This window comes from Dromiciops gliroides, chromosome 1 (assembly GCF_019393635.1).
Source record: "Dromiciops gliroides isolate mDroGli1 chromosome 1, mDroGli1.pri, whole genome shotgun sequence".
NCBI classification, from domain to species: Eukaryota; Metazoa; Chordata; class Mammalia; order Microbiotheria; family Microbiotheriidae; genus Dromiciops; species Dromiciops gliroides.
Genome location: NC_057861.1, coordinates 633,110,937 through 633,138,028, shown reverse-complemented (window position 1 = coordinate 633,138,028; position 27,092 = coordinate 633,110,937). Strand labels below are relative to the sequence as shown.

Here is a 27,092-nt window from a genome sequence, read left to right as displayed (position 1 = left end):
TGCAAGGGCCAGGAGGAGGGCTCAACTTGGGTTAGCTCCTAGATTCTGGAAAGGAAGTGGGAACAAGGAACTGGAAGTCAGCCATCTTTGGTGGAGGAGATGGGGCTTGGGGAGGCAGGGCTACTGATCCTTAGGAATTAAAAGAAGTGCAATAGAACAAGAGAATTATGGAGAAGGCCTGCTTCAGGAGTTCTGAAAAATACAGGCCTAGAGCTTTGGGAAAGAGGACAGACCTAGGATTTGGGTAGATTGGACAGAATGAAAAGAGAGAAGGTTCTCCTGCCTGGCCTGGCCTCCTGCCCTCCTCCCTCACTGGCTCAGACCCCACTCCCCCCTCCTCTCCCTGCAGTGGCCTATGAGGAGCTACTGGACGACCGAAAACTGGAAGGTCAGTGAGGGATGAGGGGGAGAGCCAGGGCCTGGCTGGGGCAGGATGCCTGGGTTTGGGGAGGGCAACAGGCTCTCTGAGGGAAGAGTCAGGGGTTGGGGGGCGCACAGACCACTTGGTTTCCTCGAGGGAACTGAGGGCTAAAGAGCCAAGGCCCTTGTTCCCTTCGAAGAGAGAGCCCGAGGCTAGGAAGTGGGATACCAAAGTTCACCACGTCTTTCCCCCCTGCAGTGACCCAGACCACAGACCCTTCTCGGCAAATGGAAGGCGGAAATCTATCCCTGGCCATCCTGCTGCCCCTTGGCCTTGTCATCTTACTCATTGGGGGCGTTTATCTCTACTACACCAAGTGAGCACGCTGATTTTGTAGTAGTGTGGGTGGGCCTGGGCTGTTCATAAGATGGATGCCAGATGGAGGTCAAATGGCCCAGGGTTCCAGGTTCTGACTGGGTTACCCTCAACCTGTCTTGAAGAGATTAGCTCCTTTCTTGGTTCTTGGCTTCATTCAGGCTGTGCCGGGCTATAGCCTTGGGAGACCTTGGGGGTAGTAGTGGGGGGTTGTTGGGTGTTCTGAGACATGATGGTGAGGGATGAATCATGGAGAATGATAAAGATGGCAGACACCTGAGTCGTGTTTTCTTGCCTTTTCTTTCCTAGACTACAAGGAAAATCTCTATTTGGCTTTTCTGGATCTCACTCCTACAGCCCTATCACTGTGGAGTCTGATTTTAGCAACCCACTCTATGAAGCTGGGGTGAGTAGCAACCTTCACCCAGTGCTGCTCCCTGGGGTTTCCCAGGTGAATGGTGAATATTATCTCTCTTACCCTGCCTCCCAGCCCCCAAAAGCTGACAGATGACACTTATCTCTGCCCCCAGGACACAAGAGAGTATGAAGTCTCCATCTAAGCACCAATGGAGGGAGCAGGACCTTTGGGTGTTCCTTCCTGACCCCCTCCTCCTCCAGACCAACCTGGAAAGGGGGAGAGAGGAAGTAAAGGGAACTGGCCCCTCTACTTCCAGTTCTCAACACCTCATGCTTCTCCCTTCCCCTCCTTGTAAATATCCCAAGACCCCATTAGGGACAATAAACACCCTGGAAATCCTCTGGTAAATAAGCCAGCATCCTGCCTCCCAAGTCATCCTTTTTCTCTGTTGCCAAATGTAGGGGGTCCTTACTTTTGCCTCCTCCACCCATTATCTGGCTCCCCAGCCCTAAAATACCGGGCTATCTCTTGGTTGCTCAGCACTGGGGCCAATTGTTAGGGGAGAGGGATGATATCTCTTAGTCCAGGTCCTGACCCATTTGCCCCTGTGGCTTCCACCAGGTAATGGGCCCCAGGGGTCGATCTCAGAGGGCTCAACACCATTTTCCCTGCCCTCTGGTTGCTATCATTGCTTGCCAGTTCCCTGGCCACACAAGTTCCTGTCCCACCAGCACTGTCCATTCTTGGCCTTCCCTTTTGCTCCACTCCCACCCACTGCTCCCTCAGGCCAGGAGTTCTAGCCAGTTCCTTTCTGCCCAATAGCCTAGTCCTTTAGTAGGCAGAGTAAGAGTAGGGAGGGCTAGGGAAATGACTCCTAACCCCTGCAGTCCCTCCCTCCTTCCAGGTTCCCCCAATTCTACCCTTTATCCCTTCTGGCTTCTGGATTTTTGTTTTCAAGCAATAAGAGAAAATCACCATTTGTAACTGGGCCCAGTGTTATGGTGGGGGCAGCTTAAAGAGAGGAGCAGTATTTGTTGGGGGAATGGCAAAAAACACGACCATACCTCTCACTCTTATGGAAGCTGACTAGGCTTAAGTGAGGCTTGGAGAAAATATCCTTTGAACTAAAGCTCTATGGCAACAGCCATTAGAGAGAGATGGGGCCTGTGTGAATGAAAAGGGAACTTGCAGGTCATCCATCTCACCACAATATTGTACAGCTGAGAAAAAAGAGGCCTAGAAAATGAAAGTGACTTGTACAAGGCTGCACAATGACTCAGAGTAGAGCTGGGACTAGAAATGATGTCCCCTGACTCCTCAGTGTGGTTGGTATTCATTCCATTCTACTATAATGGCTTCGAGGAGAGCCAGGAACTTCTCTCATTCCCAGACCTCAAAGCTCTATGGTCAACCCTCAGCTGACAATTTTAATAATGGAGGGAGACTCTGGGAATTCCAAGGAATAGATAATTCAAGATAGCAGATTATCAATAACACTAGATAAAAAACCAAGCAGATAATCCGAAGTACTAGAGGGTACACAAACACTGCAGTGAAGTTATATGAGGCTGGTGCATAAGATCTGCCCCCCTCCTTTTTTTTTTTATGGTGATGCTGAGCTTTAGCAAATGCTACTATAAAAATGAAATTTGCCTTTTTCCAGCCAGCTGGTTGTGGAGGGGTAGACTATGGCTCAATCTGAAAGTCATGTCCTAGAAAATCTACTTTGTAAAACCATCTACAGGGGCAGCTAGGTGGCGCAGTGGATAGAGCACCGGCCCTGGAGTCAGGAGTACCTGGGTTCAAATCCGGCCTCAGACACTTAACACTTACTATCTGTGTGACCCTGGGCAAGTCACTTAACCCCAGTTGCCTCACTAAAAAAATAAAAAATTAAAAAATAAAAAATAAAAAATAAAAGTAAAACCATCTACACCTGAGTGAATCCACTGTTCCCTTCCCTCCCTCGTGCCAATGGCACTGTACCCCATTCATCACCCTCCTCAGAGATGGTCAGACCCCAGCATTGCCTGAATTGGGGGAGGGGAAGGCGGGGTCCCCGTCTCTTTATTAGTCTCTGGTTCCTGATGGTGTCATGGCCGGGCAGTGGGGGGTGAAGAAGAATGTTACTTTGTTTGAGAGAGTCTTTGGGCCTCAGGGATGATGATGCTGGCAGCCAGGAGTCCACCCTGGGATTTTGTCAGATGAACTGTGAAGAGTGGGACCTCGAATCATATTCTGAGGGGAGAGAAGGAAAAGAGGGGAGGAGGTGTAAGCTCCCTCTGCCTTGCCTACATGGTTGCTTCTTGGATCAAGAGTCCAAAGCAGAATATATGTTTCTAAAGCATTCTGAGGAAATGACTCTTTGTTCCTTAAGACTAGAGAAGTGACTTATTTATTTTTCCCATTCTATGATTTCCCCACCATCTTTTTCTGACCATTCCTCCCATATTATTACCACAAACCTAGATCCTGCATGTTTGGACAAAACAAACAAACCCCAAAACTCACCAAAGAACAAAACAACAATGACAAAACCCCCAAAACACAAACAAACAACCCCTCCGCAAAGAATCTTAGCAGTAGAAAGGTTTTACAGGTCATCTAACCTACCATCCCCTAATGAAGAAATCTCACCTACAACCTCTTTGAGAGATGGTCATCCAGTCTTTGCTTCAACACTTCTAGTAACCCAGAGCTTTTTGTGGCAGCTGGTGAGCAGTTCTGATGGAAAATCCTTCCTAAATGGAAATCTGCCTCCCTGTCACTTCCTTCCATTGTGTCTAGTTCTTCCCTCTTTAGAGTATTACAGAATACAGCTATTCCCTCCCCTCTTCCATAGGATAGCACTTCAGATCTATGAAGTCAGATTTCATATCTCTCCCCAAGTCCTCTCTTTTCCAAGCTAAGTAGACTTAGTTCCTTCAAGAGCTACCTATAAGAATGGTTTCCAGAATCATTTCCATCCTTGGTCACCTTTCTTTGGGTGAATTCTACCTTGTTGATGTACCTTTGAATCTATCTTCAAATGTTGTACCCACAGTTCAAAGTACCTTGATATTTCCTTGCTCTTTCTTGGAGGTGAGGCCTTCTGGGACCGCAGAGGGTCGACGAGCAGTCCGTCGGGTAGTCAAAAACATGGTCCCACCCAGAGCTTCCTCCTGCCGCACAGTCTCTACCTAAGAAGGGTGAGAAATTGAGGCAAAACTCTATCCCAGGTGCTGGCCTGGGAACAGAGTAAGGGGCCCAGGTTTTTTCTTACCTGCTTGTGTTGGGACAGGTCTTTCTCTTTCGACTTCAGCAATTTTACCTTGTCATCTTTAAAATCTTCAACCTGGAGCATTATCAGGAAGAAGAGGGGCTTGGTTTGTTTGTTTCTGGGATTTGGAGTATAATCTTTTTTATTCTGGGGTAGGGGAATTTTCCTGCAGTTTCCTCTCTTAGGTGGGAAGGCACAAGAATCTTCTCCCTTTCAGATCCCTTTCTGAAGTCTACCGCTTCCCCTAGTTTTCTAGGGGGCCCATCCAATAGGAAGAAAGGGAACCTAAGAACCCTATCACATACCATCTCTCTGGATGGCAGGAGATGAGTCTTGTTTCTGGTCCTGTTTCTGTCAGAACTACAAAGAAGAAAGGAAGAGGATGGAAAAAAATGAACTCCATGGTAGAGAGCAGCCCAGCCACTCCCTCTTGAAAATGTAGTTCCCTTCCCCTATATTCCTCCATATGATCTCTTCCCCAGGTGAATTCTCATTTCCTACTTCCTTTGGGATACAAGACCCTTTGCCCCTGTAGGATGTAGCAGAAAAACTATTGGAAGACCTGGGTTCAAGGCCTGGCTCTGGCACTTTCTAAGACCAGTGAGCTAGTCACTTAGCTTTTTTTATTATCTGTAAAATGGGGAAGATAATACTTGTACTCTTAACCTCACAAGATTGTGACGAGGCAAACAAATTGTAAAGCACTATATAACAATATTATTGTTTTCTTTTCAATTCCCTTGTGCTCTGAGATGTCACCTTTCCCCTCAGGGACTCTCACCGAGTATCTGTGCCCTTGGTCCGAGTGGTTGGCAGCACTGAAAACATAGGCCCTAGTTAGAAAGCGTGCCTTTCTGTCCGAGATCAGAAAGGGAAGAAGGGATTGGAATGGCTAGTCACAGGGGGTGGGAAGTGAGATAGAGGAAAAGGAAATGAAGCACAAATGCCTGTAAGGTTGATGTTAGGTGGGAGTGGCACCTAAAGGGGGGCCTGCCAGGGTTCAGAACGGGTTCCTAGGGAGTAGACTTAGGGGCTGGAGTTCAGGGCACTGTATTAGAGCAGGGATCACCGTGTCGGGACATCTGAGTTCCCTGGTCCAGTTTTTTCAGTTCCTTGGGCAGGTCAGGGCTCATTGGATATTGGGCCCCCATCAGGGCCTCGTTGGCAAGTTCTGTGCTGACGCGGACCAAATACTCCTCAGACCTGGTGATAACCTTGCAAGAAGGATGAGAGTTGAGGGGACCAGGGTCAGATGGCTGATTTGGTGAAGGTAATTGCCCCCTTCCCAGAAGTCCTCCCACATCAACTCACGGCTGGTGTTGGGGAATTGTGAGAATGTCGAGTGCCCTTTTTCTCCTGAGGCCCTGAAGGACTGGACTCCATCCCCCTGGGAACAGGTAGAGTGAAGTAGGGTATTAAAATGGGAAATCATCCCACCTTTTTTGCGAAGAGGTGGGCAGGGCAGAGTCTGAAACCATCCCATTATCAGTTATTTTCACAGTTGTATGGATAAACCACTTTTCCCGTCTCCTTTCTTCAAGATTAACACTCAATTGTCCCTCTTTATTTCTCCGACCCGAAGAGTATCCAGCCCATCCCTAGTCATTTCTCCACTCCCCCTCCCACCAGATCCCCTCCCTCTCCTCAAATTTAGTCCTTTAGTTCGATTCCCCCGTTCCCCCCAGTACTCAGGGTCCTTTCCCAAACCCAAGGGACCAGTTTTCCATTTCCCGGACCTGATGTTGGGTAGAAATTGCCTATGGCCCGGGAGGGGAGAGACGGGGAGGTCTTTCTAGTTGCCCCGCGGTTGCTGTTGCTATGGGTACTGGTCGCAGAGGGCTGGGGGGATGGAAGGGGGAGGGGAAGAGTGGCACGGGAGGTTGCCCTGGGAACCACGCAGGCGGAGGGAGGTCCGCGGCGCGTTGCTAGGAGACATCCCCTTTGAGTTCTAGAAGTCAAATCTGAAGTCATCTTTTTTCCCCCCCTTCCCGGCATCCCTTTCTTTCTTCTCCGCTCGAGTATCATCTGCAATAGATTGGTTTCCTTAGTTTCCAGGGCTGGGAGGATTATTTATCCCTATAATGAACTTTGATGTTGGAAGAGTAGTATCCTCCCAAGGCCAGGGGGCGAACTCTGTCCTTTTAGTCTAAAACTTCTTCCTGACCCTCTAGCTTCTATCTCGGTGCCCGAGAATGGCTGAGACTAAAAGAGGATAAAAAGGCCGGGAGGCGTCGGGGTTGGAGGAAAGGGATGATTCCGGACTGAACCAAATGCATTGTCTGGTAGGGGTCTTGAAGGGTCGGATAGGTGGAATACGTCTCTCTCATTCCTCTCTAAGAAAATATACTCACAAAAAATTAAAAGTAGTATCTAGTCTTCTTATCTAACTTCTCTGCGATACCTTTCTCCGTTCTTAATTTACGACTCATTCCTACTCTCTGTGCGCGTACTCCCCTCCCCACTCTGAATTTGGTAAGAGCCGGTGGAGACAGGCGGAGGGAAGAAAAGGAAAAGGAAGCGGGCCCTTCTTAAAGGGATCGAAGCCATTTTTTTGGCCTCCAATTTTGCGTCAGCACGGGCGGAAGAGCAGATTTCAGGGACACTGGGGGCCTTCCCCCAGCACAGCTGGTGTTGCGACAACTGGAAGAAAGGTGTAGAGGAAGGACTTTGAACCCTTCTCGGGGCTCCGAGCGAGCGGCGTAGGGAGATCTGCACCCCTGCAGGAGGAAGGCAGGCGAGGCATCTGCGGCTGCACATCAGGACCGGCTGATGCCTAGGACGGCTGGGGGGGATTGCACATCTGGGTCCCTCCCAGGGCGGGGGCCGCGGGGTCCACTGCGACCCCGGAGCTGCTGATGCGCGGGGGCGGAGGGAGGGGCTGCGCAGCGGCGGTGCCGGGGCGTCCCCGGGGGCAGAGGAGAGGGGCCGAGCTAGAGCCGAGAGCGGGGTAGCCCGGATCCAGGGTCTGCCCAGCTGGCCAGGCGGGGGTTCGCCGAGGGAGCGACTGGGGACCGCTCCCCATCCCACCTGCGAGAGGCCGGCCATTCCCGTTCCGCCGAGATGCCGGAAGAAAACATCTTTCTGTTTGTGCCCAATCTCATCGGTGAGTTGATTTTTGGACGGACCGCGAGCCCCGGCCCCAGGGAGGGTGAGGGCGGAGGGAGCCTGGCTAGGGAAGGGGATTCCTTTGGTCTCCAAGGCTTGGTTTCTGGCGCCAGCTCTGCCCCAAACTCGGTGCGTGACCTTGGGACTTCCTATCCCCGGTCCTCAGTTTCTCCCCAATGTCTTTGTGGGGGCTTGATCGGGCTCCACTTCCAATGAGCCTTTTTTGGGGGGATTTCGTTTTTGCTCAGTTATTCAGATCTGTTTCAGTGCCCTGACTCCTCTGTTCCTTTATCCTCAGGCTATGCCCGGATCCTCTTCGCCTTCATATCCTTCTACTTCATGCCCAGCTGTCCATTCACAGCCTCCTCCTTCTACCTGCTTAGTGGGCTCTTGGATGCCTTCGACGGACATGCGGCCAGGGCCCTGAACCAAGGTGACTGCATGCCTAGCCTTCCTTCTTTCCTGCAGCCAAGAGCTTTCACTGGTTCCCGACTTCCCCCATAGCTCAGAGGCCTCGATTTCTTCCCTCCCCAGAGTCAGGTCTTTGGTTTGTAAAGTGCTGTGCTTTTGCACGGGGTGACACCATCTCTACTGAGGACAGAAGCAGCAGCAATTGGTCGGCACGGTACCTCAGGAATTAGATTATTACCTTTCAGGAAGAACATCCTAGTTGTTAGGTTGTAAAATAGAACCAAGTGGGCAAAGTAGGTCTGGGACATTTTTTCCCCTGGGAATATCTCTTGTGGGTTCACCGATTAGTCAACAGCCATTAAGATAATTGTTCCTGGAGCCAGGGGGAGGGGTGAAATAACCTTTGGCAGGTTGTAGGTGTCTTTGGCTTAGTGGCTTTTTCAGGCTTTTGGATTGTTTGCTTTAGGTTCAGGGCATTTCTCCACCTCTGGCTTTGATGACTGATTTTGTTTACCCTGGTTTTGACTTGGTTCGGGATATAGTTGGGATATAACATGGTAAGGATTTAGACTAGGAAGGGTATTTATAGGCCATCTAATCCAATGTCCTCATTTACAAATGACACTGAGGCTCAAAGAGTGACTTCGCAGAGGTCATACAGATGGTAAGTAACAGAGCTGGGTTTCAAACCTAGAGCCCTGGCCTGAAATCCAGGGCTCTTTTCCCTCCCATATGATGAAACACCCTCTCCCCCCCCCAGTGTGGCTTCTAACCTTGACCCTTTCCTCTTGGATCAATATCTCAGTTGGCAAGCTATTTCTGACTTGTCTTCTCTAGGCCAGGAGAGAATGAACAACCTTGATTTCTCAGTTTCTGCACATCTGTGAGTTTGGACCAATGCTGGGCATGCCGACTCCAGCCATTCTTCAGCCATTGGTCCATTTATCCACATTGTTTTCATGCTGAACTGCTGGTTCTCTTCCTTCCCCCCAATATAGGGACACGGTTTGGGGCGATGCTGGATATGCTGACTGATCGATGTTCTACCATGTGTCTGCTGGTAAACCTAGCTCTGCTCTACCCTCGGGCCACCTTGCTCTTCCAGCTGAGCATGAGCCTGGATGTAGCCAGCCATTGGCTGCACCTACACAGGTTACAACCACCACCCAGTGGGATGAGAAATTGTAGTCTTGGGTGTGGCCCATCATTGATCCTGAAGTAGTTACCTCCAGAGGGGTGAAAGTGTTCACTTGGGATGCTGCTGGTAGAAAGAAGAATCCCTAGAGATACTTAGTGGGGGAATGGATCTCCTTCTTGAAGGCAAGAGAGAGTACGTGGGCTAGTGGCTGATGTTATCCAGAAAAAAATATGGGTGGTAGCTTGGGGATGTGGGGCAGGGTAGGAATTGGAGCGGGAGAAGTAACACCTGATGTTCCCATGTCTTCCTCTCCAGCTCAGTGGTGCGAGGCAGTGAGAGCCACAAAACCATTGACCTAACAGGGAATCCTATCCTTCGACTCTACTATACTTCCCGGGTGAGGCCCAATCCAGGTTTAACCTCCCAGCCTCCATTCTCAGTGTCCAGACAGTCTGCCTTGCTGCTGTGTATCTGTTTCTTTTCTTTGAAGTCTTAACCGGTTTTGGAATGAATATGAGTGTGTGTGTGTGTGAGAGAGAGAGAGAGAGAGAGAGAGAGAGGGAGAGGGAGAGAGGGAGTGTGAAGGGAGGGAGAGATTATGTGAGAGTTCAAGTTTAGAAACCTGAGTTTTGCCTTTTTTGCAGCCAGTGCTATTCATCATGTGTGCTGGGAATGAATTTTTCTACTGTCTTCTTTACTTGCTCAATTTCTCAGAGGGACCCTCAGGTATGAACCCCAGTGGTGTTGCTACCTGGGGGCCAGAAGGAAGATCTGAGGATTAGATGTGGGAGGTCTTTTGGGAGGGGAACAGATTGGAGGATAACGATTTGACTAGATACTGAACCTATTGAGTGAACTTCACCTGTCTGATCTCATGGTCTTTCCTCCTCCTTCCTTTCTCTTCTATCACTTCCCTCTCTGTACTGGACTTTTCCCTCCTCCCTGCAGTGGGTTCAGTGGGTCTGTTCCGAGTGGGACTCTGGATCTCCACTCCTATTGCTTTACTCAAGTCCCTCATCAGTGTCATCCATTTGGTCACTGCTGCACGAAACATGGCTGCCCTGGATGCTGCTGACCGTGCCAAGAAGGAATAGCCCTGATGTCTTTTCTGCTTCCAGCAAACTTCCGGCCCCATTCCTCTCCACAGTGCCCTGCACCCTATCCCCCATGGTGCTGTTATGCCCTCCCCTAAAGAGGTCAGCCTTTTATATAGCATAAGGCATGTCCTCTACAGTGCTGTGTCACCCCCCCCCACTCCCACCCCCAGTGCTGTCAGATGTCACTGTTCTTTGTCCCCACACCCATGTGATGTCACTTACCCACCGTAAGGGTAGCACCTAGACATCAGATGAAGGCTCACTTTGTGGGGGTCATGATGGAAGTCCCAGCCACAGGAGATGAGGCCATAGCCTCCATGATTTGGGGATGGCTGAGCTCCTTAGGAGAAGGTGTGGAGACACGGGGTGTGTCCTTACACTGAAGCAGCCAGGGGCTGTTTCCCGTCCCAGGAGACAGTGTGAGCCGTGCAAGTTAGCATGGTCCTGCTGTGTTTCAGGGAGATGGTGTGGAGGCTGGCTCTCCATAAGGGGGCCAAACTCCCCTCCTCCTGGCCTGACTGTGTCTGGAATTGGTGGAGTCTTTGCTCTCTGGGGACTTTACCCAGGAGGGAAGGAGGCCCTCGGGATTCTTCCCTGTTGTACTGTGTCTCATGATGTGTAATCTGCCCTGAGGCCTTGATGATAAAGGAGGAAACTTCACAATCACAGCCCTGGCTCCTGGACTGTTTTCTTATGGCAGGGAGGGGATGAATCACTTAAGGCTTAGCAACAAAGAGAGCTCACTTTCCCCTGTAGCTTCCTTTCCAACCGAAACAGTGAATTCTTTGTCTCCTTCCTGTACCACCTGCCCCTACCCTTTACCTATGGAAGGCCTCGCTCCCATCAGCTATCAAAATACTTTAAGAAGTCTTTTATGGACCCCCCTTCCTTTGATTCTAGCAGTTATTGTCCATAGTTCTAGGTACTTTTAATACTCTGATATTGTTGGCTATCTCCCCCATGGGACTGTGACCTGGGGACGGGGGAGGAGCAGGAGCACATCTGTATGTTCAATGTTGTCTTCCATAGTCTTGAACCTCTAGCAGGTCTGACCTGGAAGAGGACCCCCCTGAGGAAGTGGAGCTATTCACTAATCAAAGAATCCTAGCTTTGGAGCTAGATGGGACCTTAGAGGCTTTCTGGTCCAACCCCCTCATTTTACAGATGAAGAAAGCGAGGCCCCTGAGGATTGCAAGAAAGAGGGTGGGATTTGAACCAGAGGCTTTTAATTCCAGGGCTAGTGCTCTTTCAGTTCAAGTCTGCTTACTATGGGTCTAGCTGTTTCCCCATCAGGAAAATGACCATAATTGTGCTGCTTATGGGGAGAGGAGGGGAATAGGGATGATGGGTGGGGCTGGGCTTGTAACATACACAACAGGGTAGGATTGCCCCCCACCCCCTTCTTTTCCCCATGGAAGACATGATATGAATTCAAGGCCATGCACTTGGGCATAGAAATCTTGTACTGAGTTAGCTGAAGCCAGGGGTAGAGAAAGGATAGGGAGGGACAGCTAGGTGGTGCAGTGGATAGAGCACTGGCCCTGGATTTAGGAGGACCTGAGTTCAAATCCGGCCTCAGACACTTGACACTTACTAGCTGTGTGACCCTGGGCAAGTCACTTAATCCCAATAGCCTCACCAAAGAAAAAAAGAATAGGGAGAGCTGGGACAGTTGTGGGTTTTTTTTGGGGGGGGGGGACGGGGCTTAAAACCCAGACAAGGGGGCTGAAGCTGCAATTGTATCATGAGCTGGGAGAAGAATGCTCTGAAGGTGGAGAAAGGGTGTGGAGCAAAAGGAAATGCTTTGGAATTGTCTTAGCTTAAAAAACAAAACAAAAACAATTTACAAAATGCCACGTGTGTGCCAGACGGTGGACAATATATAATGAGACCACAAGGAATCTGTGGGCAGAGTGGATGGCTCTTTCCTTTCCTGCCCCATCTGGCAGAGGACAGAGAAAGACCACCTTTTAGCTAGAGGCCTGAGCAAGTCAGGACTCATCTACTAAATCTAGAAGGCAGAGGCATGTCTGACATTTTGCTGTCTTTACTATCCCAAAGCTGGGAGCCTGGGAAGAAAAATTTTGTTTCCCCCAGATCACAAGAGGTCCAGATTTATAAAATTTTATAGGATTGGATTAAAGGTGTCACCCATCCAGTCCAGCCTCCTTTCACTTTTATCCCCCCTTAAACAATGCTTTTCTCTAACAAAGGATAGGATCTAAATTTTCGAAAAAATAATGGGGAGAAGTCTTCAGACCCTGAAAGAAACGACTATCATAGTCTGGCTTAACACCATTGTTCTAACCTGTGAAGCCTTCTTTTCCTACACATTAGAATATAAAATACCACCTCCACTACTAAAAATACCCACTTTCAACATGTTTTGGAAGAATTGTGGGATTTAGTTTGCAAAGCTTGTTTTTCTCTGCTGTTTTCTTTATTGTAAAAAGAGTAGTGATAGAGGAAGAGAATTATGGGTCCTGGACCCCAGCTCATCCTCAGGTTAGTTCTTTGGCTATGAAAAGAGAATCAGAGGCCTGGCCCCCTCCCTCAGGGCTATGTTCAAGTATCCTATATCTCCAGCCCCTAGCAACAGACCTCAGTAAGTTTTTAGAAATGCAAAATCAAAGTATATGGGGTGAGACACTCCAAACCAGGTGCTCTTCTGGTTTCAATTAGATGGCTTTGAGTGTGGTACTCTACAGATGCACCCTTTCTACCTTTCACCCTGCCTTAGGTGAGGAGGGAAACTCCACATGTTGGGGAAAGATGCTGGGCTTTGGACCACGTTGAACTGGGTCAATCTCCTTTTACATGGAAGAAAACAGGTTCAGAGGTGACAAGGGACTTGTCCAGGATCCACACAAACCTCAATTCACCTCACAAATGGAGAAAAGTAAAGTAGACCTACCTTCAAGCAGCCTACCCAAGTTAAAAGAGAGAGCATAAGGGAGTCCTGTGGTCTTCTCCTGGATCACAGGCATCTTGCCTGTCCTCCCCCACACCCCCACTCTCCCCCTTCAAATCCCCAAGAATGGATGGGCAGCACTGAGAGAAGCAGATAAATGAAAAAAGGTTTATTTTCAGTGAAATCTTAAAACATAGAAAGCCTTCTCCCTAGGAGCTCAGGGAAGGACAGTGGTTTAACTCTCCAATGGAGTATGGAAGAAATCCCTATTTCCCTATGTCTTTCTCTCTTGCTCAGTAGGATACCCAGGTGCCCCCAAGCCCCAGAAGCCCAGTGGCTGTGCTGAAGAGATTGATGGGAGTGGAGCCCTCTGTAATGAGGGTTGATTTCAGTCCAAGACCCTGGAGCAGTTCACCTATGATAGAGAAGGAAATAAAAAATGATGGGATGATAAAATGTTAGAGCTAGAAGGAACCTTAGAAAATAATTCCTTTAATCAGATCTCTAAGTTTTCTACATCCCTGAGGGAAACAGTCTTCTTGGCTAAATAGAGTTAATTAACTAGCCTAAGGTCACATAGCAGGGACTCAATATACAGGCGTTCCTGACTCTCTTCTACTATACAAGTATCAAGTAACTTTTTCTTTCTTTTTTTTGGGCAGGGCAATCAGGGTAAGTGACTTGCCCAGGGTCACACAGCTAGTAAGTGTCAAGTATCTGAGGCTGGATTTGAACTCAGGTCCTACTGAATCCAGGGCTGGTGCTTTATCCACTGCACCATCTAGCTGCCCCCCAGTATCAAGTAACATTAAAGGTGAACAGGACCTTAGGGACCTATCTCTACTTGAACCTCTTTGTTTTACAAAGAGGTCCAAAGGCATCCCTAGAACTCAGAACTACCAGTCAGATCATTGGTAATTTTCTTCCTTCCCCACCCAAAACACACATGACTCTGGCCCTCAGGAAGACATCTTTTCCAACTGGGACAGCAGAATGTTCTTTGTGTTGCCAAGACTTCCCTTTCCAACAGATCTCCCTGGTATTGCCTACTCCTAAACCAGAGCAGCCTCCTCCCTCTTCTCCTGGCTGTGCTTACCTGTAGTTCAGGCCCAGCTACTGCAAGGTCCCTGATAGTGCTGGTGGCCCAGCGCCTCTGTCATCAACTTGAACTTTTTAACTTCTACTTCAGCCATTTCTCTGCCCTGTTCAGTTCCAGCTCCATCTGGGCCTTAGTATAGTTGAGTTCACCTGTTCCCTGGCTTTTTTGCACCCGACGTAACTCTGCCTCCTGAGAGAGAGGAATGCAATCAGTCACGCCAAGCCCTAAGGGACAACAGAGGCAGCTATCCTAATCAGTGCCTTGCCCTTGTGCACTGCTGGAGAGGTAGATGTCTCCTGGACCTCGAGGATGGATAAAAACACATGCATAGCAAATACAGACAGAGATTAGAGAATGGGGGCATGATCAAATGCCTAAATGGTATAGCAGAAATACACTTGCTCCAGAAAGGCAGAAAAAGAGGGCTGGTCTCTAAAGGTTAGTGTGTCCAGAAAGGTTTTCTGCATGTGAATTTAGCTGAGCCTTGGAAGATAAGCCAGGAGAGCCATTCCACATTGAGCTCCTTAGCAGGAGCCAAGCACCAAAAGTGGGAATGAGTTTGAAGGAGACAGTGACAATTGTGGGGAAGACGCCATATTTCCCCTTCCCTTCTCTTTTGCTTTGGCTCAAACCAGGAATCTTCTCTTAGGACAGAAGAGTTCTCCTTCCTTTAAAGGTGCTTCCACTCACCGTTTCTATGGCTAAGGCCTCCGCTTTCAGCTTGGCCTGGAGTATGGCTCCTTCTCCCTCAATCCGAGCAGCCTCCGCCGGGACGCCGCCTCTGCCTTGGCAGCTCCAGTGCTTTCCACAGCAGTGCTTGGGAAGGAAAGAGTTGGATGAGATCCATGGAAAGAAACATCTTCTCCTGCCCATCCCTACCTGACACTTCCTCCCCCCTACTGACTAGCTGCTTCTTCAATTAATTCAGTTCATCATTTATTGATAAGTGCTAGGTGAGGCATCACACAGAAGCAAAGAAGAATGGTGGCTTAGGGTTCATTCAATAAACCCAAAGACCCTGCTACTGAGACAAGAGCTCACTGACAAAAACTTGAGAAAACTGGACAGCATTTGCGTGTATAATGTATAAACATGTATAATTGCTTGCCTTCTCAATGGGTCGGGGAGGGACTGGAGGGAGGGAGAGAATTCAGAACTCAAAATTTAACAAAAAGAATGCTTGAAAACAAATAATATGTTTTGTTTTTGTTTTTTTGGGGGGTGGAGCAATGAGGGTTAGGTGACTTGCCCAGGGTCACACAGCTAGTAAGTGTCAAGTGTCTGAGGTCAGATTCGAACTCAGGTCCTCTTGAATCTAAGGCCAGTGCCTTTTCCACTGTGCCACCTAGCTGCCCCCTTCATTTGTTTTTGTTTTTTAAATAATATTTTTTTAAAAAGAAAAAGAAAAGAAAAGAAAACCTGGACAGCTGACCTGAAGAAAATGGGTTCCAGATCAGCACCTCATATCTTGAAACCAAGATAAGCTCTAAATGGATACCTGACCTAGGTAAGACAACACATCAATAAACAAATCAGAGGGATAAGAAAGACATTACCTTTAGGATCTATGGATAGGGGAAGAGGTCACAGATTAAATGGACAATTTTGATTACATACAAATACAGCTTAGATCAGAAGGAAAGCCGTTAACTGGAAAGAAAAATCTTTGCAGCAAGTTTTTTTGAAAAAGGACCTCATTTCCAAGATATAAGCCATTGATTTACATTTATAAAAAATAAAAGTCATTCCCCAATGATAAAGGAAAAAGGACACGAACAAGCAGTCCTCAAGGGAAGATCCCAGGTTTTCTATAGCCATATGAAAAAATGCCCCAAATCACTAATAATTAGAGATACAAATGAAAGCAATTCCTCAGATTGATAAAGCTGAAAAAAAAAAAAGGGAAAAAAAACCCAAAACCAAATATTGGAGGGGCTGTGGGAAAACAGGCACATTGATGTCCTGTTAGTAAAGTTGTAAATTGGTCCAGCCAGTCTGGGAATCAATTTGGGGAAGGTGGAGCCAAGATGTTAGGACAGCAGGAAGAAGTACAGCAAGCTCCCTTCTCCCCATCTCTTCTGAAAAGATCTAGAAAAAGCACAAGACCCAACCCTGATGGTGAAATTGGAGGAAAAAAAAATCACGGTGAATCATTATTCCAGTCTAGGTCAGCACAGGGAGATAGACAAAAAAATTCTGTGGATCTTGAGGAAGGGGTCTGACCAGGACGGTGTCATGGGGAGCACTGTAGCGCAGGGAAGATGTACACCTGGAGAGAGGGGTCTCAGACCCATACCAGGGCACTGAAGAGTGTGGAAATTTATTTTTGATTTGGGGACCCTACCTTTAGGCTAAGATTAGAAAATCTAAGGCCCTCAGGGTCTCTTCCCCTCCTCCTCAGCTTCAGCTGAGCCAAAAAAGCCCAGTGGGCTGTACAAGATGCCAGGGTCAGACAGCTGGGGGGACAAAGCCCCCAGTTCCCTCTGACCTGAGCAGAGGTATCTGAGAGATGCTGGGCTCTCGGCGTAGCCTGTGCTGAGGCACGTGAAGCTGGAGCACCCCCCCCTCCCCACCACCAGCCGAAGCCCTGGCTACCAGATTAGCTTGGTCTGTGGGGGCGCAAAAAGCCCCCAAGATTTGAGTTGGAGATAAGAAAGGTATATATAGACCTGGGAGTTAGACAGCAAGGGGGGCGGACAAGGATGGAGCAGTTCCAATCGGACTAGAGACGGGGCTACAAGACGCAGGAGAAGATGAGAAGGACCAGGAGCAGAGAAAAGGGGCTGAAGGGCAGACTGACAGAGCAGACAGAAGGTTGGTGAGAGGAGAAACACAGGGGTTCAGTGGTGGCAGTAAGGAGAGGAAAGTTAGAAGCAGGGGATTTACAAAGCGAAAGGGGCTGGGAGTTAGAATAAAGTGTAACGTGCCCTGAGGCCGGAGGCAGCTAAGGCCCTTATTGTATTCAAGAAGTTCATAGAGCAGCAGGTGGGAAAGAGACAATGGAAAGAGACACAGGAAAGCAGTCAGTTGTACATTTTTATTTCCCTGTATTCTAATTTTAAATAGTATATCATAAATAAACTCTGCTTTTATTATTTAGATTAAGAGCCTTCTTAATATTTTGCTTATCAGTTTGGGAGCTGTGTGGTGGAACTTATAAACGGCCCACATTAAATTAATAGCAGTCAGATAGCACACAGTTAGTCAAAAGTCCCCAGATTAGTCATCCACAGTTTAGTCCCCCCAAAATTAGGCTCAGCTAGTCAGTCGAAATATTTCTACATTTTAATGGCGACCGCGCGGCAGGGCTTATGGCCAAATTATAATTTTTCCTAATGTTATAATTTTTCCTAAATCCAAAATTATATCATTTTCCAGACCTGATTAGCTTATTAATAATTTTTTTTACAAGGGGTGGGAACAGGTGCCAGTTGGCAACTTTGTTACTCACTACACAGTTTCAGGTCATAGATCCAGGGCAGACTGAGGAGGGGGACCTGTGCCTAGGGGTGGTGTTCTAGAGTATGGAATATTTGAAGGGCCTAGACTGCAAATCAGACAGCAGCAAGTTGTGTGTGTGTGGCTCAGACCCTAGGACCAAAGTAGGGTTTCAATTCTAACATCTATTCCAGCCTGAAGCATGCAGAATAACCAGGGCAGAAAGCCCAGACCAAAGGGAGCCTGCAGTTCTGTCACTCTGAAGTAACAGAGCTTCCCAATGATTGAGAGGGGCTAAGTCCAGCAGCTGTCTACTGTTGCTCAGATCTAAACCCAAGTCAGAAACTTGTAGAGGGTGGGGCACTGATCAGCTCTGGGAGTACTGAAAGCTTAGGGGAACCCAGCTTGAATTTTCTCTGAATGCCTAGAATAACACAACACTCATTATCCCAAGAGAGTCTACTTACTCCCTAGAAGTGAACACAGCCCAGCCCTAAACATCAAATTTGAAGTAAGGGAGTTGGCTGGAAGAATGAGCAAACAAGGAACAATAAAAAATAATCCAACCATGAAAAGCTATTATGGTGATAGGGGGCATTCAAGATACAAACCCAGAAGAAGATGAGGGCTCTGAAACATCTGCAAGCAATGTTTCAGAGGAAAAAACACAATTTGGGCACAAATCAACTAGAATTTCTAGGAGAAATATAGGTTAGGGTTTTTTTTTTTAGCTTAAAAATGGGTTTTTATAAATGAATGAGAAGCCTAGAGGAAGAAAAATGGGAAAATAAATGAGACTACAGGAAAAAAAATAGATTAGAAAGGGAATTAACAGATTGACACAAGAGGTACAAAGCTTTGAGCAACAAAATAGCCCTGAAAATTAAAATGGACCCAAATAGAAGTCAATGCTCCACAAGGCAAAGAAAAATAGTAAAATAATCAAGACTGAAAAAAAAAATAGAAAATGTAATCTCATAGCAAAAACACAACTGGAACTAGAAAACAGACTGAGGAAAAAAAATAAGAAAAAAAAAAGAGCCCATAAGGCAACCCTATTTCAATAAGTCATTATAAAAAAAAATTGCCCAGATCTCTTAGCACCACAAGGCAAAGTAGAAGCTGAAAAGGATTTACTGGTCATCTCCCAAAACAGACTCCGAAATGAAAACTCTCATGAACATTTTTGCCAAATCTACAGCTTCCTGGTCAAAGAAAATATTACTACAAGTAGCCAGAAAGAAAGAATTCAAGCGATAAGGAACCCTAGTCAGGATCAATTAAGAATTAGCACCAAAAAAACACAAAAAAAAATTAGCAGCCATCATTGTAAAAGAGTGGAGAACTTTGAATACAATATTGCAGAAGCAAAAGATACACACACACACACACACACACACACACACACCCCGCAGATGACATACACGTTATACCTGTACATGAATACACACATGTACATGTGTATGTGTGTATAGGCTCTAAGCCAATAATAAATTACCCAACTAAAATTCCGTATAATTATTAAAGGGGAAAATGGATTTTTAATGAAACAGTACATCCAAGCTTTTCTGATGAAAAAGACTGGAGCAGTATAAAACTTCAAAGTGCAAACATGGGAATTCAGAGAAACAAAAAGGTAAATATGAAGAACAATCATAAGGGACTAAGCAAGAATAAATGGCCTGGCATTCTAACATGGGGAGATGACATATGTCATCACAGGGGTCACAGAGAGAATCTATTTAGGGGCAGCTAGGTGGCGCAGTGGATAAAGCACTGGCCTTGGAGTCAGGAGGACCTGAGTTCAAATCCAGCCTCAGACACTTGACATTTACTAGCTGTGTGACCCTGGCAAGGTCACTTAACCCCCCACTGCCCCGCCCAAAAAAAAAAAGAGAATGTATTTAGACAGAAGGTCTGGGAGTGGTTTGGTACCTCTTGATCTTAAAAGAAGAATGGAGAGACAAAGAGGAATTCTTTCAAGTGGAATGGGGGAAGAACGCAAGGAAAGTTAGGGAAAATTCTTTCAATGGTTAGAGGATCTGGATGCTCATTCTTATCTAAGTTGGTCAAAGGAGGGAAGACGACACACATACAGTTCATTTCACTCAACAGGGAAACTGGAAGGAAACAGAAGAGGAAGATGCAGAAATAAGAGGGAGAGTAGGTTAAGGGAAGATCTGTCCTAAAGCAAAGCAAATCCTAACTAGGCATGTAGGAAAAAAACATATACACACAGTATTATATATAGTTCTTTTTGTGGTCATGAAGAATTGGAAATTGAGTGGGGCCCATCACACAAAGGAAATAGAGGAACACATTATGGTACATGAATGTGCTAGGAATGCTATTATGCTGTAAGAAACAACGGAGGGGATGGTTTCAGAGAAACCTGGGAAGATTTCTATGAAAGTGAACAGAAACAGGAGAACAATTTATACAGGAATATCAACATTATAAAAACAAATACATATCTGAAAGCCACCTCACAATGGGGAGATGATGGACTAAGGAATAGAGAGACACATTTTTTGGATTGACAACGTGCAAAATTGTTTTACTAACTATGCTTATATATTACAAGGGTTTTATATTTCTTTCCTTTTTTCCACCCAGGAAAGGAAGAGAAAAGAAACGCTTGATAATTTTAAAAAGTGGCACAAGGCGGCAGCTAGGTGGTGCAATGGATAAAGCACCAGCTTGGATTCAGGTGGACCTGAGTTCAAATGTGGCCTTAGACACTTGACAATTACTAAGCTGTGTGACCTGGGGCAAGTCCACTTAACCCGAATTGCCCCACAAAAACAAAACAAAACAAAACAAAAAAGTTGGCACAAGACAGGCATTACACAAAGCCCCTGCTCTCCAGAACACATAAACCCCAACATTGGGGAACTGATTTGCAAAACTGATATAGGAGAATAGGCAGAATACTAAAAGAGAAAAGGAGAAAAAAAAAGAGGAGAGAGGAGAAAAGGAGAGACCCACAGTAACCCAGAAGAACTTGAGACAAGAGTGATCACTTTTGGCTGGAATCAGGGAAGGCTTCTTGGAGGAGTGAGCTATCATATCAGAGGATTAACAGACTGAAACAAGGAAAGGAATGGAGGATGGTCTGTTCAAATACATAGAAGCAAATGAGCACAAGTAGAGATCAGGAACAGTCCACTCTGGCCAGAAAATCCCTTCTGTGAAAAAAAGAATTATGAAATAAGGACTGAATAAGGTCGGTTGGAAACCAGACCCATGGAGGGCCTTTCCATACCAGGCTAAAGGAGTTTCTATTTTACCCTAGAGGAAATGGAGATCCATAGAGGTTTCTATAAGCAGCAGACTGGCATCAGAGCCCCATGCATCATAAAGATGATTTTGGCAGCCATAGGAAGGATAGATTGGAGATGATGGGAGAGTCTGGAGGCAGGGAAACCAGTTAAGAGGCTATAATAATCCAGGCAAAGTGCTTAACAAATCAGAGTAATGATAGGGAAAAGTGGAGATAAAAGGAAGAAGGCAAGAAATGCTTGGAGAACCTGAAAAGACCTTGGCAATAGATGGGACAGAATGATGACTGGGGGAAGAGGGTATGCCTTTAAGAAGGAAGAAAAAAGGCAGCGTTAGGTGGGGCAGTGGATAGAGCACCAGCCCTGGAGTCAGGAGTACCTGAGTTCAAAGCCAGCCTCAGACACTTAACACTTACTAGCTGTGTGACCCTGGGGCAAGTCACTCTAACCGCAATTGCCCTCACTAAAAATTAATTAATTAAAAAAAAAAAGAAGGAAGAAAAAAAGATCTGAAACTTCACATCTCTGATTCCTTTTTCTTCTTTCCTAGATCTCCCCCCCTCCCCCGCCCCGCTCACCACACTGCAGTGGTCAATTGGTTGCCAAGTTTTGTCCATTCTCCCTTGGCATTCCTTTTATTCTCCCTTTCCCGAGTTGAAGGAAAATATTGCCCAGGGGGAGAGCCTGGAGAAGATTATGGTGTCAACAGAAACAGGGAGTTTGGGAGGAGACACAGATTCAGGGGAAATCTGATGAGTTTAGTTTGGAAGACGAGTCTGAGGAACTGGTAGGACATTTCAGTAGGATTGATGGAAGGGAGCTCAGGGGAGAGAGCGTGCTAGGTATACAGGAATGAAATGAAGTAACTCATATGGCCAAGAGTTGGAAAATAGGGGAGTAAATTGTAATATCTTATGTAATGGAATACTAAAGTGCTTTTAAAATAAAAGAAAAACAATGTGACCTAAGGAATTATGGAAAGACAAATGAGGGGATACAAACTAACATTAGCAGAATCAAAACTGTGTACACATCAACAACTGGTATATCAAAAAAAAAACCCCAAAAACCCCAAAGGTAAGGAAAATTGCCAAAAGGTGGTAGGATTTTCTGATAGGCTTAGAAAGGGCCACAAAAAATCTTGTTCTGCTGGTACTTTTGTTACTTTCTTTTGGTTCTGTTTTGTCAAACAGGGATGAGGGGCAGCTCGCGTGGTGCAGTGGATAGAACACTGGCCCTGGAGTCAGGAGGACCTGCGTTCAAATCCAGCCTCAGACACTTGACACTTACTAACTGTGTGACCCTGGCAAGTCACTTAACCCCAATTGCCTCACCAAAAAAAAAAAAAAAGGTATGGGAAGATTCAATAAGGTTTTTGCCATTTCTTTTGTATGTTCATTTTATTGTTTTGGTTGATGAGTAAGCTTAAGTTTTTTTTGTTTTTTGTTTTTGTTTTTTTAGTGAGGCAACTGGGGTTAAGTGACTTGCCCAGGGTCACACAGCTAGTAAGTGTTAAGTGTCTGAGGCCGAATTTGAACTCAGGTCCTCCTGACTCCAGGGCTGGTGCTCTATCCACTGCACCACCTAGCTGCCCCAAGCTTAAGTTTTTTTTAATGCTTGGTGACACTGGATGAAGCTAAGAGTAACAGGAGGCTGAGAGTTGACAGCCAGAGGAAAAGGCTTTGCATTCTCTAGCCTTTCTTCCTCTTCTCTCCTTGTTATTCCGGCATGTCTGATGCTTTCTGACTCCAATATGTTCTTTTTTTTTGGCAAAGATAACAGAATGACTTGCCATTTTCCTTCTCCCACTCATTTTACAGGTGCAGACAGGATTAAGTGTCCAGGGTCACAGGGCTCATGTCTGAAGACAGATTTGAACTCAGGATGATGATCTTTCTGACTCCAGGCCCAGCTCACCATCAGCTGCACCACCCAGCCGCCTTCCTCCCTCCTTACCTCTCTGCTTCGAGTAGCAGCAGCTCCTTTCGAGCCTTTCTCGGCTTCTGCTTGGTCCAAGATCTTTCTGTCGCTCCAGCCGCCCCCGAGCCTCCTGCTCCAATCTCTGAGCCTCATGTCTGATAGGATAGGAGATGGGAAAAGACTTTTGTGAGATGGTTATAGAAGAAGAATGGGAGCCAGGTAGGGCCAGGGACTAAGTACATTATAGGAGAGGAAGGAAACCGGTCTTTATTAAGCACCTACTATGCACCCAGGCACCGTGCTAAGTTTTTTACAACATATTGTCTCATTTGGTCTTCACAACTCTGGAAGGAAGGTGCTATTATGATTCTTATTTGACAGGTGAGGAAACTGAGGTGGAGAGAGGTGAAGTAACTTGCCCAAGGTCATACAACTAGTAAGTGTCTGAGGTTGGATTTGAATTCAAGTCTTTTTGACTCCATGACACCACCTAACTACCTCGAGGAAGCCTCTAGATATTAAGTACACAGGGATCTCGACGTGCAAAGGAGTGGGTGCTATGGACATAAGCCTGGGAGGTAGAGGGGGTGTGGAAAAGCCATCTGCTTCACTCACTTGGCTGCAGCTTCTTGGGAATTGGTGGTGATTTCAATGGCCAGCTGGACACTCCGCGCAGGGCATCCCCGGGTCCGCTGGCCACGGGTTCTACAGACTGGACATCCACACTACTGACCACCAGCCCGTTCTGGGGGAAGACAGCTCGGTCCCGCGGGCTGAGGCATGGGAGTCCCCCCAGGTCCCTTCTCTGTTTCCTCAAACCCCAAAGACAGACATCCGGATGATGCGAGCTGAATTCTTATGGAAGTCATCAAAGGTGACTGAAGCCACAGCCCCCGAACCCGGGAGGCAATGGCTTTGCAGCATCGCCCACAAAGTCTGGGACAGAGAAGAGCCGAGAAGTCCTCTTTGGGTCATTCCGGTCTCCCAGTTCAAAGTGCCTATGGAAGGAGAGAGGGGGAAAAAGGTCCTGTTTCCTCCTTTAGAAAGGGAGGGACCTCTCTATTTAGGCCTCTGTCTGAGAGTCAGGATCTTTTCACCTTGCCTGGACTACAGCAATGGACAATAATGGTCTCCCTGCTTCATTTTACCCCCTTCCAAGCTGTCACACAGCTGCCAAAGTGATTTTTCCTTATGTAAAGTTGTAACTATGCCACTCTCCTACTCAAACTCCAGTGCTGCCCTTACTGTCTTTGGAATAAAATATGATGATGACGATGATGAAAACAACAACAATCATGATAGTATTTATATAGTACCTACTATGTGCCAGCATTGCACTAAGTTTTTATTCAGTCATTTTAGTTGTGTCTGACTCTTTGTGACAACATTTGGGGTTTCTTGGTTTTTGTTGTTGTTGTTGTTGTTTTAGTGAGGCAATTGGGGTTAAGTGACTTGCCCAGGGGTCACACAGCTAGTAAGTGTTAAGTGTCTGAGGCTGGATTTGAAACTCAGGTACTCCTGACTCCAGGGCCGGTGCTCTATCCACCGCACCACCTAGCTGCCCCTGGGGTTTTTCTTGGGCAAGGACACTAGACTGGTTTGGCATTTCCTTCTCCAGCTCATTTTACAGGCAAACAGGGTCAAGTGACTTGCCCAGGGTCACACAGCTCTTAAGTGTCCGATGCCAGATTTGAATTCAGGAAGATGAATCTTCCTAACTCCAGGCCCTGCACTCTATCCACTGTGCCACCTGGCTGCCCCTGCTGTACTAAGTGCTTTTTACAAATATCTCATTTGATCTTCACAATAACTCTGGGAGGTAGCTGCCATTATATTCCCATTTGACTGTTGAGGAAACTGAGGCAAACAGAGGTCAAATGACTTGCCCAAAGTCCCATGGCTGGTATGTAGCTGAGGCCACATTTGAATTCAGGTATTCCTGACTCCAGGACCAGCACTCTATGTAGCTGCCTATAAATTAATATGAACTCTTGTTTGCCTTTTTTTTTTTTTTTGATGGCATTTGGGGTTAAGTGACTTGCCTAGGGTCACACAGCTAGTAAGTGTTAAGGTGTCTGAGGTCTGATTTGAATGCAGGTCCTCCTAACTCCAGGGCCTGTGCTCTATCCACTGCGCCACCCAGCTGCCCCTTTTGTTTGCCTTTTAAAGGCCTTCACAACTTGGTCTCAATCTACCTGTATGGTTCATTACATATTTACTTCCGTTCTTATATTCTATAGTTCAAACTAGCCTCCTTGCTCTTCCTCACTCCACAGCACTGATTTCCCACATCTGCACCTTTACCATCTCCAATCTCCACACCTGGAAATGCCTTCCCTTTTGCTCAACTCTCTGCCTCCACAGACTCCCTCACTCCCTTCAAGACTCAGCTCAAGCACAACCTTTTTACACAAAACCTTTCACAACTCTACCCTACTCCAATTGATAGTGCCCTTCCTTCCTCAACCACCTCTTCTGATAAGAATATAAGCTCTTTGGGAGAAGGGACAATTTCATTCTTGTCACTGTATCCTCAACACCCAGCACCCGTGTTCCATGCTCAGATCAGTCTGATTCTTGACAATCTTCCGGGGACCTCCCATTGTATTACTTGGGGAAGGGTTTCCCTCCCATTCCCGGAGCCCCTTTCCTCCATCTGCACAGCTGGAAGGCTCATGAGTCCATGGTAATCCCCAGTTACCAGTTGTAAGCCAGCTGTAGTTGTAGCCGGGCATGGTCTGCCGTTTCAATAGTGATGGCATCAGTAAAGAAATCAGGTCCCAGCAGCAGGCAAAGTGCCCGGCGGGCATGGGGGCGCTTGGGCCGGCCACCAGAGAGGGACAACACTGTGAACTGCTCCTCAGGGCCAAGGCTCACCAGCTCTGGCCCAAACACGACCCTGTGGAAGGTACGAGGAGTCAGCCAATAGAGAAATGTCATTCACAAATGTTCTGGTACCCGAAGTGATGGGCGAAACCCCCTAACTTCCCACCCAGGACAGGACAGTCTTCCTCCCCATGTCTCCCCTCACCGTGCTTTCTTTTCTCTATAGTCATACACCTGTACAGCTGCATTGTGGGGAACTCGGTAGCTCACAACTCGAGTCTTATCCCTGGGGCAGGAGACTACCCTTTGTTGATTGCCCCATAGCGCCCCTATCTGCCACTGGGGTCCTTCCCAGTGCTCAGCAGTTCTTCCACCCCAGGTGGGAGCTCCTTCTCTCCCACAGCTCTTCATCTTGGGTCAGCATATAGGTTTTACCAACAACAGCCCGGACCTAGAGAGGAGACCAGAATAAAGAAGACTATCTCCCAAAGAGGGCAGGGATATGGAAACAAAAGAATCAAAATCTTAGCCCACACTACTCCCTATACCCAAGAACATGATCTTCTCTAACTTTTTTACCTCCCCCTGGTGTTAGACGCTAGTGGGACACTTGATAAACATCTGGTGAATTGTATAAAAAAGCCTGGGTTTCCGTGTCTTGTCTGCTACTAACTAAAAGTGACTTTTGGTCCTTCTCTGGAACTCAGTTTTCTCCTGTATACAGGAAACTATAGGAGGATAAGATGGAAACAAGGTGATTTCTGAGTTTGCCTTCAGCTCTAAAACCTGGGGCCCTGAGATCTGAAATGCCATCCCGTGCCAGCTGAAATCTTTCAGAGCTCAGTTCAAATGCTTTGTATTCCATTAAGCCTTCTCCAATTTCCTTCCCCATCTGTCATAAGCTTTCCTCCTGCCTATCCCTAGTCTTCACATGGCACTGTGCATTAATTTATTTCTCTTAATAAATGTTTGATGAATTGAGTTTAATAAGGACCTACTGTGCAGAATGTTGGGCTAGGCCCTAGAAGAGGCATTAAGTTAAATAAGAGTTTTTTGGGGGTTTTTGGGTGAGGCAATTGTGGTTAAGTAACTCTCCCAGGGTCACACAGCTAGTAAGTGTCAAGTGTCTGAGGCCGGATTTGAACTCAGGTCCTCCTGAATCCAGGGCCAGTGCTCTATCCACTGTGCCACCTAGCTGCCCCCGAATATGCAAATTTATAAATGACACACCAGGATCAAGACAGGGAGATAGGGGACATAATTTTCTCTTCTGGGACCTTAAGGGAGATGGAGATAGTGTTTGTGGAGAGGGACCCAAGTCAAAGTTTTGACTCAGTCTGGGATCGGGTTGTTTATATTCATATGCCTTACTTTTTAAATTATTATTTAATTTTTTTTCAAATGCCTTACTTTGGTTAGGATTAGAAAGCAGGACAGGGTCTGGCAGGAATATTTGGTGAGAGACTCACTGATTGGACCTTTACGTTTACTTGACTCTGAGTTCCAGGCCTTT

The 27,092-nt window shown here is 46.8% G+C and overlaps 3 protein-coding genes across 3 annotated transcripts in view; 1 reads left to right on the top strand and 2 right to left on the bottom strand.

The window, feature by feature from the left end:
• Positions 1-1,652: 1,652 nt before the first annotated feature.
• Positions 1,653-6,582, bottom strand: LOC122737185. Its single transcript, XM_043979653.1, has 8 exons — positions 6,090-6,582; positions 5,665-5,740; positions 5,423-5,567; positions 5,135-5,171; positions 4,659-4,713; positions 4,357-4,428; positions 4,148-4,273; positions 1,653-3,332 (listed from the first exon to the last, which is right to left on the bottom strand). The coding sequence occupies exons 2-8, from the start codon at positions 5,734-5,736 to the stop codon at positions 3,249-3,251; spliced, it is 591 nt and encodes a 196-aa protein (XP_043835588.1). The 5' UTR covers positions 5,737-5,740; positions 6,090-6,582; the 3' UTR covers positions 1,653-3,248.
• A 737-nt stretch (positions 6,583-7,319) lies between these two features.
• CDIPT (CDP-diacylglycerol--inositol 3-phosphatidyltransferase) lies at positions 7,320-10,772 on the top strand. The gene is made up of 6 exons (XM_043979654.1): positions 7,320-7,456; positions 7,757-7,891; positions 8,868-9,021; positions 9,323-9,404; positions 9,652-9,733; positions 9,956-10,772. The coding sequence occupies exons 1-6, from the start codon at positions 7,414-7,416 to the stop codon at positions 10,099-10,101; spliced, it is 642 nt and encodes a 213-aa protein (XP_043835589.1). The 5' UTR covers positions 7,320-7,413; the 3' UTR covers positions 10,102-10,772.
• Positions 10,773-13,183: 2,411 nt separating this feature from the next.
• Positions 13,184-27,092, bottom strand: part of LOC122735026 (major vault protein) — a 32,036-nt gene continuing 18,127 nt past the window's right edge. The window contains 20 exon segments of the mRNA XM_043976274.1: positions 13,184-13,427; positions 14,108-14,156; positions 14,158-14,210; positions 14,213-14,303; positions 14,805-14,881; positions 14,884-14,930; positions 22,790-22,827; positions 22,829-22,855; positions 22,857-22,908; positions 23,369-23,450; positions 23,453-23,528; positions 23,530-23,574; positions 23,576-23,643; positions 23,646-23,675; positions 23,678-23,751; positions 25,455-25,652; positions 25,785-25,889; positions 25,891-25,922; positions 25,924-25,974; positions 25,977-26,030. Coding sequence (XP_043832209.1) covers positions 13,309-13,427; positions 14,108-14,156; positions 14,158-14,210; positions 14,213-14,303; positions 14,805-14,881; positions 14,884-14,930; positions 22,790-22,827; positions 22,829-22,855; positions 22,857-22,908; positions 23,369-23,450; positions 23,453-23,528; positions 23,530-23,574; positions 23,576-23,643; positions 23,646-23,675; positions 23,678-23,751; positions 25,455-25,652; positions 25,785-25,889; positions 25,891-25,922; positions 25,924-25,974; positions 25,977-26,030 — 1,368 coding nt within the window. The 3' untranslated portion in view covers positions 13,184-13,308.

Excerpts from the sequence above, each read along its gene's own strand:
- LOC122737185 (XM_043979653.1), bottom strand. The coding sequence starts at position 5,736 with ATGGAGTCCAGTCCTTCAGGGCCTCAGGAGAAAAAGGGCACTCGACAT. Across the intron at positions 5,568-5,664 it reads ACAATTCCCCAACACCAGCC|GTTATCACCAGGTCTGAGGA; the intron begins GTGAGTTGATGT and ends CCTTCTTGCAAG. Across the intron at positions 4,274-4,356 it reads ACCTGTCCCAACACAAGCAG|GTAGAGACTGTGCGGCAGGA; the intron begins GTAAGAAAAAAC and ends CACCCTTCTTAG.
- CDIPT (XM_043979654.1), top strand. The coding sequence starts at position 7,414 with ATGCCGGAAGAAAACATCTTTCTGTTTGTGCCCAATCTCATCG. Across the intron at positions 7,457-7,756 it reads GTTTGTGCCCAATCTCATCG|GCTATGCCCGGATCCTCTTC; the intron begins GTGAGTTGATTT and ends CTTTATCCTCAG. Across the intron at positions 9,022-9,322 it reads CATTGGCTGCACCTACACAG|CTCAGTGGTGCGAGGCAGTG; the intron begins GTTACAACCACC and ends CTTCCTCTCCAG.